Here is a 21,159-nt window from a genome sequence, read left to right on the forward strand (position 1 = left end):
CAGTTATTCTAATATGCTTAAACTTAATAAATAGTAAAAGATAATAAATAAACATTGTTAGTGATTGGAGGCTTATTAAATATAATTATTTTTTTTATTCCGTTTAGGCTTCGCTTGGTTTTATTACAATTTTTTTAGTTTTTTCTATCATTTGATAAATATAATTATTCTTTATATTGTTTAACTAAAAAAACATAATAACATTGATAAAAATATTAACGATATATCATATTAGATAAATTAATAGTAAAAATAAAATTTTAAAAAATAATAGATAGTATAATAGAAATAACAAAATTTTGGATTAAACCGAAACGATCGACAATACCGATTTATTTTGAAAATTAGGTTGATTAGTTCAGCAATCCGATTTTTAATCTTTTGAAATATAACATAAATCAGTTTATTCTGTCTGATTTCTAAAAAAACTGTTAAATCGAATAAATAAAGTTTCTAAATAAAATTTAATATTAAATTTTTTTTTCCTGGAAGTTTAAAACTGAATTTTGTTTCCTAAACCGATACATGCCAAAATGTTTCCGAAAAAAAAATAAACAAACAAGTCAAACCAAATTAGAATCGAAAAAAAAAATTAATCTGTTACTATTACACCAGTATAATTATGCATAAATATCTCCAACATCAATGTGAGTCATATATTCAAGTGGCAAAATATTATAAAAATTGTTTTCTTTCTCCACACACTCCCACAAACAGAAATCTAGTTTTTTCTCCAATACCCATTTTAAAAAGATTAAACTACGTACAGAAAATTCAATTAGATACTTTTGATTTTTGTTTTTCAGTTCATACATAAAATCTTTATATGTACTTATATGAAAATGTAAGCGTGATTTTTCGCTTTTTTTCTAAAAAAAAAATTGAAACCCTGGTCCTTAAATTTTTTTTTATTTTACTGGGACCAAGGTAAAGGCTTGACAAAACACAATCAGAATACAATCTGGGATACTTTTCCTTTGGGAAAAAAAAATTTAAAGTATTCTAATGTAACTCCATAATGCACAATATTCATATGACAATTTAATAGAAAATATTTAACAGTCAGCCCACATTATTGTTATTTTTAAATAAGATTTTTTGTCATATAAATTTTTTTAGTGTTGCTTTAACTTAATGGAATGACATTTAATTCCTGTAAAGTGGAAACGGACAGCGAAATTATAAACCATAGACCGAGAGGTTTACCAGCAAATTGTCAAATCAAAATGCTTTTTGTCCAAAATACGACCGTGACTAGTCAACTGTTTTTTTTTTAATATACTAGTTAATTAATTATTGACAAATAATGCTGCGAATTAATTACTTCGGACGTGAATGTTGGTCGAATATAATATTTAAGTAAAACTTTGTTTTATGAACAAAAAAATCTATCCACAAAAAATAACATTAAATTTCAAGTTTATAAAGGCTTTTGAATTTTTCGATAATGCTTTTTCCGTATTATAAAAATAGTTTTTTAAAGTTTTTTTTCTTTTTCTGGATTTTTAAAGTTTTTGGTATGTATAGACGTAAAAGATTTTTTATACAAATGGGATATAGAAGATTCTAACAATCAGATAAAACGAGGAATATCAACTTGAGAAAAAAATTAGGACAAATTAAATAAAGCAGGTGCAAAAATTATATTTTCATGGCATTTAAATAGAGAGAGAGAGAGTGTGTGTGTGAAATTTAAACCGCAGCCATTTCATTCGATTGCCACAAATAAATAATGTGGTCAAATACTTGTAATATTTCTCTTGTTTCTTCAACATAAATAAAGTGGTCAAATACTTGTAATATAGCTAATTTCCGCCAACTCCACTCAACCAAAAATCTCATTAACATCGTTGACATATTATGTCAAACATTAAAACATATGCATAAAATAATATATATTTCTCGACCATGCACCCTAAATTTTCGGGGCAAAAACTTGTGTGAGACGGTCTCACGGGTCGTATTTGTGAGACGGATCTCTTATTTGGGTCACCCATGAAAAAATATTACTTTTTATGCTAAGAGTATTACTTTTTATTGTGAATATGGGTAGGGTTTACCCATCTCACATATTATGATTCGTAAGACGGTCTCACATGAGATACTCAATTTTCAGTCATACACATATTTTGTATTTCGTGTGCAAAACACCGAACGTTTTTCCACGTGATATATATGTAAACTTATAATATGTATCATTTTAGGAATGTTTATTTATATATCAAATATCTATAATAATTATAAATTAGAGATTTTCATTAGTATTATGTTTTGTTTGTCAAGAAGTATTTGTCTCTCGACATTTATATCACAAATACGTGAAGTGGATACCTATAAAAATATGAATTACTCACATAATCTAATTATATCGAATAGTGAAAATGTCTAAATATTTATGACAATTTATGTTTTTTGTCGATAATATTTCTCCTATATTTCATTTGATGTTAAAATATAAAATAAAATTTATATCAGGTAGGTAAACCACACTGTACAAGCTCACATAAGAAGGTATTGGTAGCGGGAATCGACCTCCTGATCATTGATCAAAAGCTCACCTACTCCATCAACTCGTACATCCTCGAGTCACATGCAGTGTTCTCTTAATTATTTTCTTCATATGTTTGGCCGATTTGATCTAGATGAAGCTCGTATGATTTTTAACGTGAAGAAAGTTGTTGACGGAAGAAAATCAAACTTTGGTCCATAAACATTTGAAACAAAAGAGGAAAGTAAATAAAGGGGAAAAAAATTGACTTTGGTGAGATTAGAATTTTCCGAAACAAATTAAGTCAAAAGGTTTAAATAAAATATAAGTAAATTGAAAATTGAATATAAAATATATTTTTCCTTTAATTTTTGTCCCCACTTTATAACTTGTGTGTGTTATTTTAATGTCTTACATAAAATAGTACGTGTTTGCTTTCTTTTTAATAGATTTATGACAACATGTCAATTTAATATTGTATCTATTGGTTGTGTGATATTTTTAATTTCACGTGTTTCGTTGAATCAATTATAGTCATGCGACTATTTTTTTGATCAATTTTTGTCATTTTTGTCAAAATCATACAGTTAAATGATTAATATATTTATTAAAATTTATAATTACGTAGTCAAACACACATATATATCTCGAGAAATTTTTTTAACCACGTACTTCCAAAAATTAACAATAAAATTGACCGTTAAATTATATTATTTTGGAGAGAGAGAGACTAAATTTGACAATAAATCGATGAATTCTTCACCATTATATCTGTCACAAAAGAAAATCTAACAAATCAAAAGCCCAAGATTGGTAAACGTTCCGATTTAGTGTTTCCTAACCCTATAAATTAATTATGTTATCTAAGTTAAACAAGAACAATTTTATGATTTTGTTCTGCGACTAATTAAGTTTCAGATAATTGGCCAAAATTTGCATCAATACGACCATAATAACTGTATTAATCATGCATGCACATTATATTTGCAAAAAATTACGCACAAAACATTGATTATTAAAGCCATGTCTGAAGAACCTTAGAGTGTCAGGGCCCGTGCTTCTGATTAGTAAAAATTTTCTTTTTAGATCAATAGAAATTTCGGCATGATCACCCCGTAAGTAGAACATTCAAAAATTCATAAACCTACCGTCGTATTGTCCACGACTAAGACATGCAAAATGGGTATCAATGGATCGCCGTTGTCGATAGATTACCGAGACCAGACTCAGTTTAAAATTCTGACAACTGACGGATGAAATATGTTGTTCAAAAGTTGGCAATAGTGTTGAATTTTTGAGTTTTTATTTAACTTAATTAATAAAACCGGGTGGACTTGGGAATCTGGACTAGGCTTTCACACAAAAAGTTCTTAATTAATGACGTTGTGTCATTAACAAATTATTTGTTTGAAAATCCACACGTGTAAAATATTGGTAAAGAAGCAATATATAATATAATAATGGTTGCTTCAAAAAAAAAAAGCTTAATGTAGGAGTAACTAACTATTACTCGATTTTATCAGTTGAAATTTACCTGTAGAGTCAACACAGCACACCAATGGTGATTCTTCATTACAAGCAATCCAGGAATTCAATCATTACCGTTTCCTTAATTCTCCTCGTAGAAAATATATAGATTTCGTCTTTCCTGATCTTCACGTGTATAAAAGCATTCATTCTGCTGCTATTTTTGTGTATAATTCATGCACTCTACCTTTGCTCTATCAAAAAGACTGATATAATTATATTCTTCTTCTTACCAAAGTATCAAATGATGATGCCCAGAATTTTGTTTGTCTCACTTTTGACAATTTTATTGTGTTCATCCTCTTGTCATGGAAGAAAAGAACACAAGCATCGAAAAAATTCCAAACATCACAGCAATCAGCTTATAATATCACAACAGGTGAGGATCAATGTCGAAGATTTCGGAGCCAAAGCTGACAGAAAATCAGACAATGCTCAGGTTTGATTCATTAAAGTTTGTTGTATTCTATGACATATCGCATGCCTGTTATCAACTTGAACTCTAACTGGTTTTGTTTCATGTAATATCTTTTTTTTTTTTAAATATTTTCTGAAAACTGTTGGATAAATTGTAGTTACGATTCTAGCTATCAGTTCTTCACCAATATGATTAGTATTTAGTTCCTCATGACGTTCTCATGTTTCATTTCTAGGCATTCAGCAGAGCTTGGGAAAAGGCTTGTAATTCTACGAATCCGTCGACGATTGTGGTTCCGAGAGGAAAAACTTATTACATTAAACATGTTAATTTTCCAGGCCCTTGCAAGAGTTCTGTTTCTATGGAGGTGAGTTACATACACATTAATCTTACGTCGTATGCACACATAAATTTTAAAATTAAATAAACATGCGATTTATTTTTTCAACAAATATATGTTATATATAATAATTTCAGAAAAAAATTTGATTGCATATATTGGTTAAATTAAATATGATATATGGATTTTTTATCTGAGAAAAACGATTGGCTTGATTTGTCTTGCTTGCGCTTACTTCATGCATGCATACATTATAAACATATCACGAATGATTGTCGTTCTATCAAAAACTATAGCTTATCATGATAATGACTCAAATATTTTAAACGTACGAACAGCAGTCCAAATGTTATTTTTCGATCGCTTTCACAGCTCGTACAATTATATCAACACACCCCAACAAAATATTAGATTTTTGTTGAATATGCATGAGATTGTTTATTGTAAATTGACGATCCAATTCTCTAAATTTAGATCCAAGGTACAATAAAGGCAACATCGGAAATGTATGACACCCCAAAGAGACTATGGATAAAGTTCGAAGATGTTGCGGGCATGAACATTTTCGGAGGTGGTATTATAGATGGCAATGGTGAAATATGGTGGAAAAATTCTTGCAAAATCAAGAAAACTAAGGTATATATATATTTGAATTTATTATTTTAATTAATTCATGAAAAATATTAGTTATTTATTTTCACAATATGATCGTTTTGTTTCATAATAATATATATATGTGCTGACATATTTTCTCTTTTCATTTGAAGCCTTGCCAAACGCAGAGTGCACCAACGGTAACGTCTTTGTTTTCATTCCTCAAATAAAAATTATATTCAAACATATATATAAAAAATGAATATTAATTAAATAATTTAATTTACATAATTTTCTTGCTAACTGCAGGCTATGACATTCAAAAACTGTGTGAATTTAAAGATGACGAATTTAAATATACGAAATGCACAACAAATGCACGTGGTTTTCGAGGGTTGTCGCGACGTCGATGCTTCAAACCTAAGAGTAACAGCACCAGGAGATAGCCCTAACACGGATGGAATTCACATCACCAAAACACAAAATATCAATATCCTCGACTCTATAATTAAAACTGGTAAATGGGTTCATTCAGTTAATTTCTTTCAATATGGCATAACTTATTGTAGCCAGTTTTTATTATTTATATTCGGTTGAATCTTCTAATATTTTTGCAATGCATAGGCGATGATTGTATCTCCATAGTAAATGGAACAAGTAACGTTCAAGTGCAGAACATAATGTGTGGACCAGGCCATGGAATCAGGTAATTTGTGACTTTTAATTTTTCTGGATATATATTTTTAATTATTGTTTTTATAAAGATTTAATTAATTTATTTGATTTACAGCATTGGAAGCTTGGGTGAAAATAATATGGAAAACCATGTTTCAAATATTTTGGTGAAGGGTGTCAAGATTACAGGAGCAACTAATGGAGTCAGAATAAAAACTTGGCAGGTAACATTAATTCATACCATATTAATTCTCTCAAATAGCTAGGCTCTGATATATAGGAGTATATCGTATATGCGCGCGCGCACAAACTAAAAATTTATGGTAATAATTCAAGTGTGTGAAATTGTGCAGGGAGGGAGTGGAAGTGCAAGAAACATCGCGTTTGAAGACATCCTTATGCAGAATGTTTCCAATCCCATAATCATAAACCAAAACTACTGTGACAAAAGTAAAAAATGTGTCAAGCAGGTACTATATATACAGTATATAAATATATGTATATATATATATATATTGTGACCAAAATCATATATATGTATAGTATAGTATAGTATGTGAAATCTGTTAATCTAAATGAAATAATGAATGCAGAATTCAGCAGTGCAAGTAGAGAACATAATGTACAGAAACATAAGAGGTACGAGTTCTTCGAAGGTGGCCATAAATTTCAGCTGCAGCGAATCGTTTCCATGCAGAAATCTTTACATGGAAAACGTGAAATTGAGCAGACACGGAGAAGATGGAAAGGCAGAAGCGTTTTGCTCTCAGCTTACAATGTTAAAAGCCGGAGCCAATTCCTTCCCACGCTGCTCTGCGCATGCATAAGGATGAATTATTAATTGATTTTTATATATATACATATGCTACACACTGCATATACGTATATACTCGAAATACATTTTTATTCTATAGATATAGATATATTATTTATCATTCATTATATTGAAATGTTCAAGATTAATGTGCGTCATTCATGTTTCTTTTTTTGGGTCAATTCGATGTAGAAATAGAATAGCCGACCACTCACCTTATTTGGAGACGAGGTTTTGTGATGGTGTCGGCGGAGGTAGTAGTTGTATAATATCCATACATTTCATTTTAAATAAATAAGAGTATTATTTACACATTTCTTTTTAGGATTCGTTTCGGTTTGGATGAATTGGTATGAATTATATACTTCAAATGTATTATTAACACGACATTTTGCAAAGATGGTCATGTGATCATTCTAATAAAACACATTAAATTTTCAATATTGTGTGATCATATTATTCAAACATATATATATATATGATCAATTTTATCATTTTTTATTAGAGTGCTAATATGACATCAATTTTATCGTTTTTTTATTGAAGTGTGGACATGATATCTTACACGTTAGTAATTTCTGATGCAACTTAATCATTTCTTCAAAATAAAACCAAAATTGATCTATATTACAAATAATATAACCAAAAATAAAGAATATGAACGTTATACAACCAAACATTTCATGAGAAAAAACAAGAAGGCCCACACCACAACCACCTTAACCATGCAGTGCACATGAAACGGGAAACATCTGCAGTCATTCGCACAAGTCGGAGGCCGTTGAAAAACAAAACTCTCCGACATCTTCCTTCTCTCTTCATCCCCTTTTGTCAATTCGATCCATGTTATACGCTTACTCAATAATCCCATCTCGATTCCGGTCCCGTTTCCCAGATCTATCTGATCCCTTTCCGGTCCTCATCTCCCCCATTATTCTTGATGATCATTCCATTCTAAAATCAGTTTCTCGGGTTTTGATTTGATTATCTAAGCGATTGATGGTTTTACCCCGTTTTCGGAAAGATTTAATTTTTCATCTGTCTGGATTCAAAAGGCTGAGAAAATTTAAATGAGTGTGATGTCGAAGCGAGTTATGCCCGTTTGTGACACTTTATGTACTTGTTGCCCTGCAATGCGACCGAGATCGAGGCACCCTGTCAAGCGTTATAAGAAATTGTTGGCAGAAATTTTCCCCCGGAATACGGTTAGTTTGGTTTCATTTGATGTTTTGATTTGGTCTTTACTGTCAAGTTTCCTTCAAGAAAAGGTGAATTTTTTTGAGTTATTTGCTTATCATTTAGTTATATCATTCAAATTATTTTGGATGTACGATGTTTAATTCTTAACGTCGTCAGAGGATATATTGTTCTTTTCTGCTGATATGTTAATGCTACGTTGTCGATTTGAGTTCTCTATCGATTTTAAATGTTTGTGTAATGTCACACTGGACTAGTTCTCACAAGTTTTTATGTTTATAACTTTTGAAACACAATATCGTTGTGTCGCTTGAAGTTCATATATATATCTTAAATAGATATTTGATGATTTCTTACCAAATATATTATACCAAAAAAAAAGATGATTTGGCACCATTGACCAGACACTTACATTGAGGCAGATATAATGTTAAATTTGTTACACACTATTAGTTTGTGGTATTCATGCGCGAACTAGGGGTTAGCTTGTTAGATGCTCTTGTAGATCGAGCATGCAAATATCAAATTTATCTAATCATCTGACTGATTCCCTTATTTTTTACAGGAGGAAGAACCTAATGACCGTAAAATCAGTAAATTGTGTGAATATGCTTCCAAAAACCCCTTACGCGTGCCCAAGGTTAGGTTGCTTTGATCATATGCTCACAATACAACTGGTTGGTTCCCACTTCGCTGTGTACTAAGTGTGCATGCATGACTTTTCAACATTGTGTCATGGCAATGCCATAGCTTTATCCCCTCGTGGAAAAAATTGGGTGTTTATGTTGAGACCTTGTCAAATTTAATATCTTATTGTCTTAGCACAATAATTAAATTCATGGTTCGAAGTATAGACTTTTTTGTTTGGGTTCGTATCTGCATAGCTAGCTAAATTAACCCAGATCGCCTCAAATTTGAAGTACTTTCGAGTTGTAAATTTTATTATCATTTGCTGGTTTTATCACTTTTTTTCTAGTTGGAGCAGACTTTGCGAACAGGTAATGACAGCTTATGATTTTATAATCAGATTACAACTTTGCTTGAGCAAAGGTGTTATCGTGAACTGAGAAATGAAAATCTCAAGTCTGTAAAAGTTGTCGTTTGTGTCTATCGAAAGCTGCTGATGTCTTGCAAGCAGCAAATGTGAGTTCATTTATCTTTTTTCTTCAGTTAAATGTTACTGCTCGGTGGTTTTATTTTTGGTTGCTTTTGTTACATCGATATTTGTATGTTTTGTACCTCAATATCGGAGTTCTAAATTTACATGTGCATACATGTCATAAAGCTTACATTTTTAATTATGTGATACTGCAAGATACTCTCTCTTAGTTTTTGTACTTTTGACTTTGCATCACCTTAAATGCTAAGGAGATGTTTCTAATTTATAAGTTAACACACACTTGCATCAAAATTTTCAACAACTCTACTGAATTAATTTCCCAGCATATTTTATTTTCGTGGCTCGGAGGTATTGAGAGATTATGTGCACATGATTGGTCACAGGCTAGTCTTGTAGCTGGTAATGCCACAGGAACAATGTTTAATTGTGATAATTATTACAAAGAGATCTTCTAGAAGGAGGTCGTTGGTTGAAGGAATTTAAGTGGTCTCACTTTTTTGAAAATTGGGAAAGAGTAACTATAGGATTATTAAAGGAAGTTACCGTCTAGACAAACAGCAAGGTTACCTGACTTATGTCTAAATCTAATTATGAAATTAACGAAGATCAGTCTGAGTGAATCTTTCAGATACCATCAGCATTAGCAATCTTCTGTTTTTTGTGATCATCAAGAACCCTTTTAGATGTTATGCAGCAAGTTTTTTTCACGATGTTATGATTTCGCTTCACTGTATATCACGAGTATTACATGGCAGGCCATTGTTTGCTGGAAGCTTTCTCAGTATAATACACATCTTACTGGATCAAACGAGACATGATGTGATGCAAATTAATGGTTGCAGGGCACTTTTTGACTTTGTAAATAACCAGGTATTGTTCTTCTTCCCCCGGCTTATCTTTGGTAAATGACAAAAAGGAAAGGAAAGGAAAAAAATTGGGCAGAAATAGTTAACAACATTACGTAGAAGATAGCAAGGACCTGACGATTTTTGGATATTAAGTCGATCTGGAAACCAAACAACAAAAGGAAAAAATTTCCGTCAACTTCCTCTATTCCTTGGTTTCCTTGAAACTAAACCGATCTCGAATTCTTTATGGTAAATTCTTTATGCCGCTTTCTATGCTTATGTGATCTCATTTTATTGTTTTAGAGGGATGGTACCTATATGTTCAACTTGGAGGGTTTGATTCCAAAACTCTGTCTTTTAGCTCAAGAGATGGGTAATGATGAAAGGATGCTGCAACTACGTTGTGCTGGCCTTCAAGCACTCTCTTCTTTGGTAAGCTTCATCATTTGCACATTTTTTATATTTCAAGCAGCAAAGAAATACCGTTTCTAAAAAAAAAGTAACAGCATGAAAAATTAAAGGGAACTTTCCCTTTACCACTCGAGGCCTTTGCTTTTGAGCAGCTGATATTTCGCATGGTTCTGTTCCCATGTATAAATTTTTGTATCCCTAGAACTGAAAAGTGAAATATTATACACCTTTACAATCTTGATAGAAAGTAGAGGTAAAGAATTGGCATCTGTTTCATTATTTACTTTTCAAACTCAAATTTTGAGAAGGAAATCGAATATATAAATAGGGATTTGTTCCGTGGGAATCGCAAGGGGAAATGGAGAAGTACAAAAGTGTATTGGTTCGTATATTCTCATTGGCAGTTTGTGAAGATCATCATTCGTTAAATCAGAATAAAGTGATAGATATGCTGAGTTATTTTACCAATCCCCCTATTTTGTTACCCCTTCAAACAGATGATTATTCTTGGGCGAGAATCAAGCTACAACCATATAGAAATAAGATGTGGATTAACAACAACAAACTTAAAGGATATAACTGATTCCTATGATGTCTATATTTTTCCTCAATCTTGGCAGTAGATAAATAATGATGCAATGCATCATATCCATATAAGGATATTGGCAGTCTGGTTAATTGGTGTGTGAACAGTCTTGATGATCCCACAATCTGTTTTCTCCTTGATGTGTTGATAGTCTATCTCAACGTACAGAGTATCGTGATAATCAAGCTGAATATGCTTAGTTTTGTCGTGGTGAATCGGGTTATTACAACGCTACTTGCAAATTTATTGTCATAAAACATCACAGATAGGCTCTTAAATGGAAATGTGCAACTAAGAAGCCTTTTCAAATACACCATCAATCATCACACGAGCCTCGAAACAATAGATTGTGTCTTGCTTCTCCAAGCGACCAAATTTCTTCACATGCGTTAACAGTACCTGGCTGATGATCTCCAGTCCGTAATTGAGTCTGTCAGTTAGCAATCTTATAAATGTCAACATTTTGGAGTGTATTGTGGTCTAGTCCTTCAAGAAACATCTGAGAAAGTGCATCTATCCCATGGCCACATAGTTGTAAATTGTAATAGTTGAATTTAACTTTAAATAGATATTAGCCTCTTCTCTTCCGGGTTTAGGATATACCACCTCTAGCGCCAACTCGGCGCTACCAGGACTCCCAAGGCTGAAATGATGACATTTATGTTTCATTTTATTTCTCGCTTCATTTTTGAGTTTTACACTTCCACATACATTCATTTTATCACCACCATCCAGTACTTTGTTCCGGATATCTTACTATTTCTCAATCGAAATCTTGGTTATTTATTGTTTAGTCCCAATTCTCAAAAACATGCCATCATTCACAAAACATCCTGGTAAAAATTTCGAGGTGTAACATTTTTTTTGGGCTTTATGATATGCTACAGAGCAGAGGTATTAGAGTCACGAAGTTTTAACCCATAATAGTATAGAACTTCATGAAAGTATTCATCATGTACAGTCAAATATGTACTTCGCAAAGTTTTGAATAAAATTTAAAATAAAATTCTTTAGATGATAGGATAGAGGCAGTACGAGAGAAGGCTTGACTGAGCTGGTAGAAGAGCTTCATTTGTGGTTAAAAAACAGGTTGTGTCATCATGCATTGTGAGGGTCTTTGACGTTTTGTACGCTTTTTTGAAATGCTGCACTTTTGAAACACGATTTGAACATTTCTTTTCTAGTTTGAAAAGAAAATTCTCTTCTAATAGACACCTGCACATTAGCAAGTCAAGAGCTTTACCTCAAGCACAAGTGTGCAAGCCAGGCCTGTATTTAATTGAAGCACTGAGCCTAGATGTTGGCTCAAGAATGCTAGGTGCATGGCTTCAATAATTGTCTTAATGAGGTTTTCTTGTATACAACATGATACTTGCCTAGTTCCATATTTTGTTTCATAGAAAATCGAAGACTTTAGAAACTTGCATTTGAAGAAATTAATGGCATTTTTTACTTCTTGGTAAATGCTTTTTTTCTTCTCGGTATATGCTTGAATTGATAGAAATTCTGATTTTTTTTTCTTTCCTGTTGTTTTTCAACTGTGCTTGTTTCCGCTAAATAGAGTTCAGTTGCATATTGCTCTGACAAATTCTCCTTAATCATTCGATTGACAGATTTGGTTCATGGGTGAATTTTGTTATATCTCAACCGACTTTGACAATGTGAGTATATTTTGATAGTTTATTTATTGCTGATTCTTTTGGCACTCCCTTGAAAGTTCAAAGTTAGAAGCCTTTTGAAATTTGGACTAGTTTGGCATATTCCTCTTTAATGAGGCCTTTTCAATTGGTACATTGTAGGGAATTATTGCAATCAACTGGGACTTGTAGTATTACTTTGTATCATACAATTTTGTGAATCAACTACAACATATTTAACTCATGCTGATTACTATGATATCAGGCATTTGTTTATTTGTTATTTTTGCTCTCCAAGACGATACAAGTGTCACTAAGATGAGCTATATACAACAGCATAATGGGATTGGTGAACACTTTCTAATGCTAGGTAGTAGTTACATTTGACTTGATCTTTTAGAGTTTGTAACTCTTTCCAAATTGCAGGCACTCATACTCATGTACAAATTTCTTTAAGATAGGAGATTTGAAAGATAGAACAGCTCATTTTCTTCTTTTCTATTTGCCCCTTCTTTTGCCCCTTTGTACTGTCGGCTATTCTTTTAGATTGGCGTCTTGTAAATGTCCATGCTCTTTTGGGAATTTGTCTCAATAATTTTCCTTCTCATCCGAAGGTGCCTTTGGCTACTTTTATGCTCAATTATTACTCTTATTTTCAAAAGATCAGGTTGTGTCTGCTGTCCTGGAAAATTGTCTAGCCCCTTCTGAGGAGTCCAATAATTCGAATAATGGTAGCCAGAATATGCAGGACAGTAGGGTTCAACAAGTGCTTAACGCTGAAAACGAGATGTTGCTGTCATCAGATATCATGAAAAGAGCTATTTCTTGGAGGAGAATTGTCAACGAAAAAGACTACTATACCTTGTAATTCCTCTTTCCAAGGTGTTTGTAATGAATTTATTCTTCTGCCAGCTACTTCAATCTTCTTGTCACCATGACCGACTCCTTTATTGTAAACAGAGAAGATAGTGGAAACCCTAAGTTCTGGACAAGAGTCTGCTTGCATAACATGGCGAAGTTGGCCAGAGAGGCTACAACTGTACGGCGTGTTCTAGAGGCATTATTCCGCTACTTCGATCAAGGCAATCTCTGGTCTCCTGATCATGGGCTCGCTCTTTCAGTATTGCTAGACATGCAATCAATAATGGAGAAATCAGGTTTTTTTCGCTTCTATAGCATGATAAATTTGAGTGATAGGCTAAGGCCAAATCAGCCTTTTGTTATCATTGGGATTTTCCGTGTGTTTAATTACTCTGGTTACTGTGAATGCAGATTACAACACTCATTTCTTGCTCTCTACCGTAATCAAGCATCTTGATCACAAGAATGTTCTGAGAATACCTCATATGCAGATAGATATTGTGCAGCTTGCGACCTCCCTGGCTCAAGCAACGAAGGCACAGCCATCTGTGACAATTATCGGTGCATTTAGTGATATGATGAGACATCTGAGGAAAAGTATTCACTGCTCTCTTGATGACTCGGACCTTGGAGAAGAAGTAATTCAATGGAATAGGAAGCTTTATGCAGTCGTCGATGAGTGCCTCATTCAAATGTCTCACAAGGTTACCTTTTCATTTCCAATCCATTATGGATAGATATAACCAGCATGGGAGCTAACTGTTTGCAATGCAAAGCTTAATATTGGTTACATTACATGTGATGCCTAATGCCTGCAGCAGACTCTGGTTTAGTTATGTTCTAACTAATAAGAGGTTTTTGGATATTGTTACCAAATACATGATAGGTTGGAGATGCTGGACCCATTCTGGATTTAATGTCAATGATGTTGGAGAGCATTTCAAATATAACAGTCATGGCTAGAAACACAATTGGTGCTGTCTACCGCACCGCTCAGATTGCTGCTTTCTTACCAAATATATTATACCAAAATAAGGCATGTTTGGTACATGTTTGAAATATGATATGTTCTAGTATATTGTTTGATTTATTTTGGAAATCTTCCTTGGATATATCTTTTATTATTATAGGCTTTCCCTGAGGCTTTGTTCCATCAAATACTTCTAGCAATGGTGTCTCAAGACCATGAAATAAGGCTTGGAGCGCATCGCATGTTTACAGTCGTACTTGTTCCATCATCTGTTTGCCCTTTTGCTGCTTCCAAATGTTCTGTCAAACCTGTTGATTTACGGAGGACGCTATCTAGATCCGTTTCCATCTTTTCCTCTTCAGCAGCTCTCTTTGAAAAGATGAGAAAAGAACACTGTATCTCGCGGACTGTTTTAGAACAAGCGGATGAAATTTTGCTAGATACAGATCAAAAGACCAAAAATCAGTCCTTGCTTGCACGTCTGACATCCAGCTATAGTCGAAACATAAGTGTCAAAAGGCAATCAGTTCCACCAACAATGGGTAATTTGGATACGGAACAGGTATTGTGCTTTAATGCTGTTTGAACATCCTCAAAGAACACTTACAAAACTGTTAGGTTGGCATCTATCATAACGTTATATGTTTTATGCAGAATGGAATATCTCTGAAGTTGAAAACCAGACAAATCAGCCTTTTGCTTTCTTCAATCTGGGTGCAGGCACAATTTCACTTGAACTCCCCCGCAAACTATGAAGCAATTGCTCATACTTACAGCTTGGTGATGTTATTTTCACAAAATAAGGTAATATCATGATTCAAGTTATAACCACAATTTGTTAGTGTTTTATGCACAATGTCTTTCTCTTTTCTGTGTGGTCAATAGGAGTAAGGTAGTTTAAGGTCATTGTCATTCGCTTTTCTTTGTGTTCAATAGGAGTAAGACAGTTTAAGCCTTAAGGTCATTCTTATCTCTTATTCTAATCCATGTTATGGTATGAAATATGATCCCATCAATATTGACCTATAATAAGTCTACGCGTCTGGCCAAATATAATTTTGTGTTGATACTATTTTAACTAAAGGGATAATATATAAGATGATATTGGATGGTGCTTTTACTTTGGTGATTACATGTTTTAATTAATGAGAATAGAGAAGAAAATAAACCAGGTAATTATTGTGGCATTTTCTGCAAACTTAAGGTCCTAGAGTGTGTTGGACCCCAATTTGTGGTTTAGTGTATCTCTTGGTTCTAAAATTGCTTGTAGCTTGTTGAAGCAGAGCCACTCTAGCGTACTTAATTTCTATGAGTGCCCGTGCTCTTAATTAATATATAATTACCAAACAACAAGGACTGATTGGTGTAAACAGCGAAAACGAGTTTAAAATGTTCATTTGGGCCTACAGAATTCGGCATGGCCTCTCCGTAAGTAGGATATCCCAAAAATTTCAAGACACAACAACATCAATATATTCTCGAAAATAACATTAAGTTCACAATCAACTAAACAAATATCCTACAGCCGCACTGGCCAAGACTAGACATAAAATACCACAAATAAAATCCAAAACAACATGAAAACATCACCATACAACTACACAGGCCATCTCACTGGCAAATGTATCAAACTAGTATAATATATAGATATCTAGGAACTCTGACACAAACCAACTCCACTACTAGGTACCACTCGCCGACGCTCTACCAGACGCATCAAATCCCATGGAATGACCTGCTATGGCATCAAAAACAACCAAAACATAAAAAAAAAAAAAAAAACAGAGGTCGGACCCCAGTACGAAAAACCAGTAAAATTTCGACGTATATAAAAGACATGTAATAATACCAAGTAAATGCAATGATATGTGATGCATAAATGGTAACAATGGAATAACGGATACCAAACAGAGTCCAAACGAATAACATTATCAACAGTAACAGTGGTCACCCGTGACAGGAATGCAGCATCAAATCGCCGCTCGTCCATGCACTTAGCATCGGGAATGGGAGTGGCTAAATCGCTCGTCCCTAGCTGTCATCTGGGAATGTGGCTAATTCTAACCTACTCGTTCCTCTCATGACTCAATATATCTCAACAGAATCAATATAAATCGCCGTCAAAAGGGTCAAGACTCAATATATTATGTCAATACAATTTATGCATGAATGCATCAGAATAAAGATTCAAGGCACATAATAGCAAACAACATCCACTGAATATTCTTACACGCCAATATAAGCGTCATAATAATATAGGTTTGAGCGTACCTCAATTATAACTTACAATACCACAGTAATTTCTTAAGGACTTTCTGATGAACTCGTCTAACGATATAACCTACGATATAAATTCCTTATAAACTCCAATATACTGCATTTCAACTGACTAAAACAATTTAAATCGGCTCGGTTAAAAATTCAAATTCCAAGCAGCCTATAAACCCATGCAAAGTTTGTGGTGGTGTGACTGGACTGCATTCTTTCATTTAGAGGTCGTCGCCTCATTCTCTTAACATGTATGTTTAGTAATTCTCTGCTAAATTTCTTTTCTGCTATCAGAAAAAAGTGGGTAAGCAGACAAATGAAACAAATTTGTCAATAAACAAAAAAATTAGAAGGCAACAAAATTGCATTAGGAATCGAGATACAAATTAGAGACGGTTCAAATATACATTAGCTTGGAAGATTGAGATGCATGCTTTCAAGGTTTGAAATATCGAGCTTTTTCCGTCATAAAATTAAAAGTCATCTGTCTATATATACTGCGTTAAAAGTTAATTCTTCTTACCAATTCATACTTTGTTGAGCTGATAGCCTACTAATTATATGATATCATTGTGTTTCACTTGCATCTTTGTCATGGATGTTCCTATTTGCTCCCATGAAAAGTTGTCCACTTTGTTTCTTTGCTGTATGCATTTTAATTGAATAAATAATGCAAAACGATTCCAACCCTATTCTCATGATTCATGTAAATTTACTGACCATCTCTTTGCACATTTTCAGAAGTCTAGTCATGAGATTCTCATTCGAAGTTTTCAACTTGCATTTTCCCTAAGGAGCATATCTCTTCAAGGAGGTAGATTCCTATCAACGAATTTGAACTGTGGCATGTTTTGTCTCTTTGCTAATAGGAAGTTTGTTGAGCATTTGAAGGAAGTTAACTAATTAAATCCGATTTCACATTTTGAAACCACGATAGTGCATCATAGAAAATATTTTGGGCGCAATGCTAGAGACCGTGCTCCTTTTATTCGGTCAATATCCCTTTTAACGGTTCAACCTGTATCGGAAATGATATAGCCCACCTAACATGTGAGATCTGCACAAAGTCCTTGAATATGTCTTTGCAATGAAATAATGAAGATACTATGTGTGGAATAGTGTTTGATCTGGATGATTTTGTTCTTTATTTGATATATGAAATATGATCCTTGTAAAATATATACGAATGATGTGAATGAGAGAATGTTTAGGAGATTGGGTGATTTTCTGTATTTCAGTTTAAAGTGCAGCATGACACAAAACCGAATAACAATTGATTTGAGATTTTTGAGTTCACTCCCCACTGTATAGTGGATAAATGATTCGTCTATGAATAATCACATGAATGGTTTTTCTTGCATTTCTAGGACCACTTCAACCATCACGTCGTAGGTCTCTTTTCACCTTGGCTACTTCAATGATCCTCTTTTTATCGGAAGCCTATAATTTTCGCCCTCTTGTTACATCTGCCAAGGCTGCATTGAGTGATAAAACGGTAGGTGAACTGGCATTAATTTGTGACCGGTTTTCAGCAGCAGGCGTTTGATCATCTTCATTTGGGCCATGCTATTTCCCAAAATCTAAAGTGTAATGTGTGCTATGTTTAATGAACCACCTCCACAGGTTGATCCTTTTCTCCAGTTGGTCGATGACTCTAAGTTGCAGGCGGTAGATAGTAAGACAGAAGTAAACCATATGAAGAAAGTTTATGGATCAAAAGAAGATGATGATGATGCTATGAAGTCACTCGCAGCCATAGAAATTAGTGATGACCAATCCACAGAATTTTTTGCTTACATGGTAGTGGAGAATTTCGGGAATCTATCCAGTGTATGCATCTTATTATTCTGTTTTCTTCTGTAGAACCATTGCTGGTAGTTATTCAGTCCACATCTCATTGTCTAGATCTTTGTGTAGGCTGAGTCATCCATTATAAAGGAGAAATTGCTTAAAGATTTTCTTCCTGATGATGTATGCCCTTTGAGAGCTCAGCTAGTCACTGAAACTCCTGGGCAAATCTATCAATTTGGTTTAAAAGAATCTTCTCCAGAGGTATTCTAATCAAGTGCTTGATTCATTTTCTTTCTTAAAACTTACTTCTCCTTGCTTGTGCTGTCTCCAGGTCAAACATCCAATATTGCTAATAAATGATGACTTTCCAACTGATTCATTTGAAAGCCAAACAGATATTTTCTCCCCTTTGACCTTGAAATCTCCCAACCTCCTAAGTGTCAACCAATTTATAGATATGGTATGTTATATAATTGTTATGTTATATCTTCTGGTTTCAATGGTTTGCCTAGCAGCCAGAAATTTCATTCATTGAAAGACCAGCCAGATCATATTTCGTATATGGCTATGCGTTTTATTTTGTTAACCTTCAATTGAACTGTGTGTTTTTGTGATTGGAAACAAGACATGATAACTCATTACAATTGAGAATCTTGAAAAACTAATTGGCGTATAAATAATTTACAGTTTAGTATGTTTTTAAATAATTTGTGTTATTATGGTTTCCATGTAAGTTGTCTGTGGCCTTTGCATCAAACTAGATAGTTAGATGATGACAGAAGATGTTATGCATGCCAGATTATTTCCCCACTATGATCAAGGTCGAAGTTGATTTAACAATTGATTTCCAAGTTTATAACTCAAGCAACGATTTCAAATAAAAATGGAGGTAAATACATGATGCGCTACTGATAATTTCATGATAGGATAAACTTTTGAAGCTGTACAAGCATTAAATACCGGTCAATCTAAAATGATAAAAAAATTGTCTTTACAATTGCAGCTGTGTTAGTATATTACCTTCTTCTAAGAAACAGAATGTCCGGTGTTATGATATTTTATTTGAAAAGAAATATTTGACTCAATAAGGTATTCTCGACAAAGGATGACACAAACGGGCACTTGCTTTTATAACATAATGGAAAAATGATTTTTTAAATTTGTTGTGCTTGTTGATTCAACATTTTTTTGGTCATTTTTTATTCTGTTTTGTGTTTTAAGTGGTTGCAACCATCACTCATGGTGACAGCACTACTAAAATCATGATACTGATGTTGGTTCAGGTATCGGAGACTACAAAAGAGGTTGTGCGGCTTTCAGTCTCAACCCCCTCTGACCTGCCATTTAAGGATATGGCAAATCAGTGTGAATCTCTTCAAATTGCGAAGCAGCAAGTCATCTCCAATATCACGAGTGCCCAGTTGTTTCAAGAGATCTCAGCTACCTTCACTAGTCAGGTCAACACTCAGAGAACATTATTAGCCATCTGTTTGTCTATAACGTGTTACATGTACCCTGTCTTGCTATTTGTCCAAATGAGTCAACCTGGAATATCCCATATTTATGATTTATGCCATCTGGGTGCATTTCATTTCTAATTATCTTATTTAAATTAATTTAAAAATTATTATTTAATATCTAACTATGTTATGATTTTAATTGTATTGTATCTTAAAAAAGGTCCGTATTTTATCATTTACATGCCAACATATCAAGAACAAAATAACACATATCCCCTAAGATTCTCCGTCAGACCATGTGTCTTTGCTGGAACTATCATTTGTCGAGTTTAAAATTCTTGTTTGTTACTTGATGGGAGGATAAAATATAATATATCCATTTGTTAAGTTTCACTGTTCAGTGTGTTTCTGTGTAGTTTACTCCAGGAGCACATGAAATTATATAACTTCATATATTACAGTGATTCATTTTGCCATTTTGTTTCAGGCGCCTTCTTCTGAAATTGTTGCTATGCCTTGCTCTGCTGAATTTCAGCATCATCTCTTCTCCCTTCCTCTACCGGCTTCAAGTCCATATGATAACTTTTTGAAAGCAGCTGGAAGCTGATACGTTTCCATTTGGTTAGCTCACATTCTTGCGAGGTTGGTTGCTGGTAAATCTTGGAGAAGATATATATATTTTTTGTTTTGAAAAGATGGATACAATTTCAGGCGTATCCATCAGTTCGTTATTTTTTTTACACGGAGTTTGAAGAGGAATGAAATAAGAAATAAATAGCGAAGAAAAAATATTTGTGAAGAAGTTCTATTGATTTTCTGAATACCCACCCATTTACGTACTTTTGTTGAATCACAATGTGGAAACGTGTTTCTTTTTTGGCGAACTTTGTTGTAATATATTACTATAATTCTTTTTATTTTATTAGAATGATATCAGATGACATCTCATTTTACGCCACCACGTCGCTTTCATGTCATTTTAACACGAGGAGTGAAATTCATTATTGAATTATGAAAAGTTCGCATAAATTTCTCAAAAAAAAAAATAATAATTTCGTATGAATCTAATTATTTTTGCTTTCAAAAGTTGAGTCTAGAAAGGCAACGAAAGTTGTGACACGGGTAACACCAGTACGTTTGAAGATGAAAATTGT

The 21,159-nt window shown here is 33.4% G+C and overlaps 2 protein-coding genes across 3 annotated transcripts; both read left to right on the forward strand.

Moving 5' to 3' along the window:
- Positions 1 to 4,203: 4,203 nt before the first annotated feature.
- On the forward strand, positions 4,204 to 7,024 carry LOC140822002 (polygalacturonase-2-like). Its single transcript, XM_073182707.1, has 9 exons — positions 4,204 to 4,454; positions 4,669 to 4,800; positions 5,248 to 5,409; positions 5,541 to 5,567; positions 5,677 to 5,884; positions 5,992 to 6,073; positions 6,158 to 6,266; positions 6,396 to 6,512; positions 6,636 to 7,024. The coding sequence occupies exons 1-9, from the start codon at positions 4,260 to 4,262 to the stop codon at positions 6,867 to 6,869; spliced, it is 1,266 nt and encodes a 421-aa protein (XP_073038808.1). The 5' UTR covers positions 4,204 to 4,259; the 3' UTR covers positions 6,870 to 7,024.
- A 554-nt stretch (positions 7,025 to 7,578) lies between these two features.
- LOC140821862 (protein SEMI-ROLLED LEAF 2-like) lies at positions 7,579 to 20,906 on the forward strand. Of its 2 annotated transcripts, XM_073182511.1 has the most exons (19): positions 7,580 to 8,061; positions 8,619 to 8,693; positions 9,081 to 9,196; positions 9,929 to 10,043; positions 10,325 to 10,453; positions 12,632 to 12,679; positions 13,323 to 13,519; positions 13,616 to 13,812; positions 13,928 to 14,220; positions 14,403 to 14,552; positions 14,647 to 15,048; positions 15,141 to 15,290; positions 17,496 to 17,568; positions 18,122 to 18,249; positions 18,378 to 18,584; positions 18,672 to 18,806; positions 18,877 to 19,005; positions 19,829 to 20,002; positions 20,493 to 20,905. In XM_073182511.1, exons 1-19 carry the CDS (start codon positions 7,927 to 7,929, stop codon positions 20,610 to 20,612), a joined length of 2,973 nt encoding a protein of 990 aa, XP_073038612.1. In that variant the 5' UTR covers positions 7,580 to 7,926; the 3' UTR covers positions 20,613 to 20,905. The 2 variants fall into 2 exon arrangements, with proteins under 2 accessions (XP_073038613.1, XP_073038612.1); XM_073182512.1 differs by lacking the exon at positions 18,877 to 19,005 and having other exon boundaries at positions 7,579 to 8,061; positions 20,493 to 20,906.
- The last annotated feature ends 253 nt before the right edge of the window (positions 20,907 to 21,159 follow it).

The sequence above is a fragment of the Primulina eburnea genome, unplaced genomic scaffold (assembly GCF_022965805.1).
Source record: "Primulina eburnea isolate SZY01 unplaced genomic scaffold, ASM2296580v1 ctg739_ERROPOS11973397, whole genome shotgun sequence".
Classification (NCBI taxonomy): domain Eukaryota; kingdom Viridiplantae; phylum Streptophyta; class Magnoliopsida; order Lamiales; family Gesneriaceae; genus Primulina; species Primulina eburnea.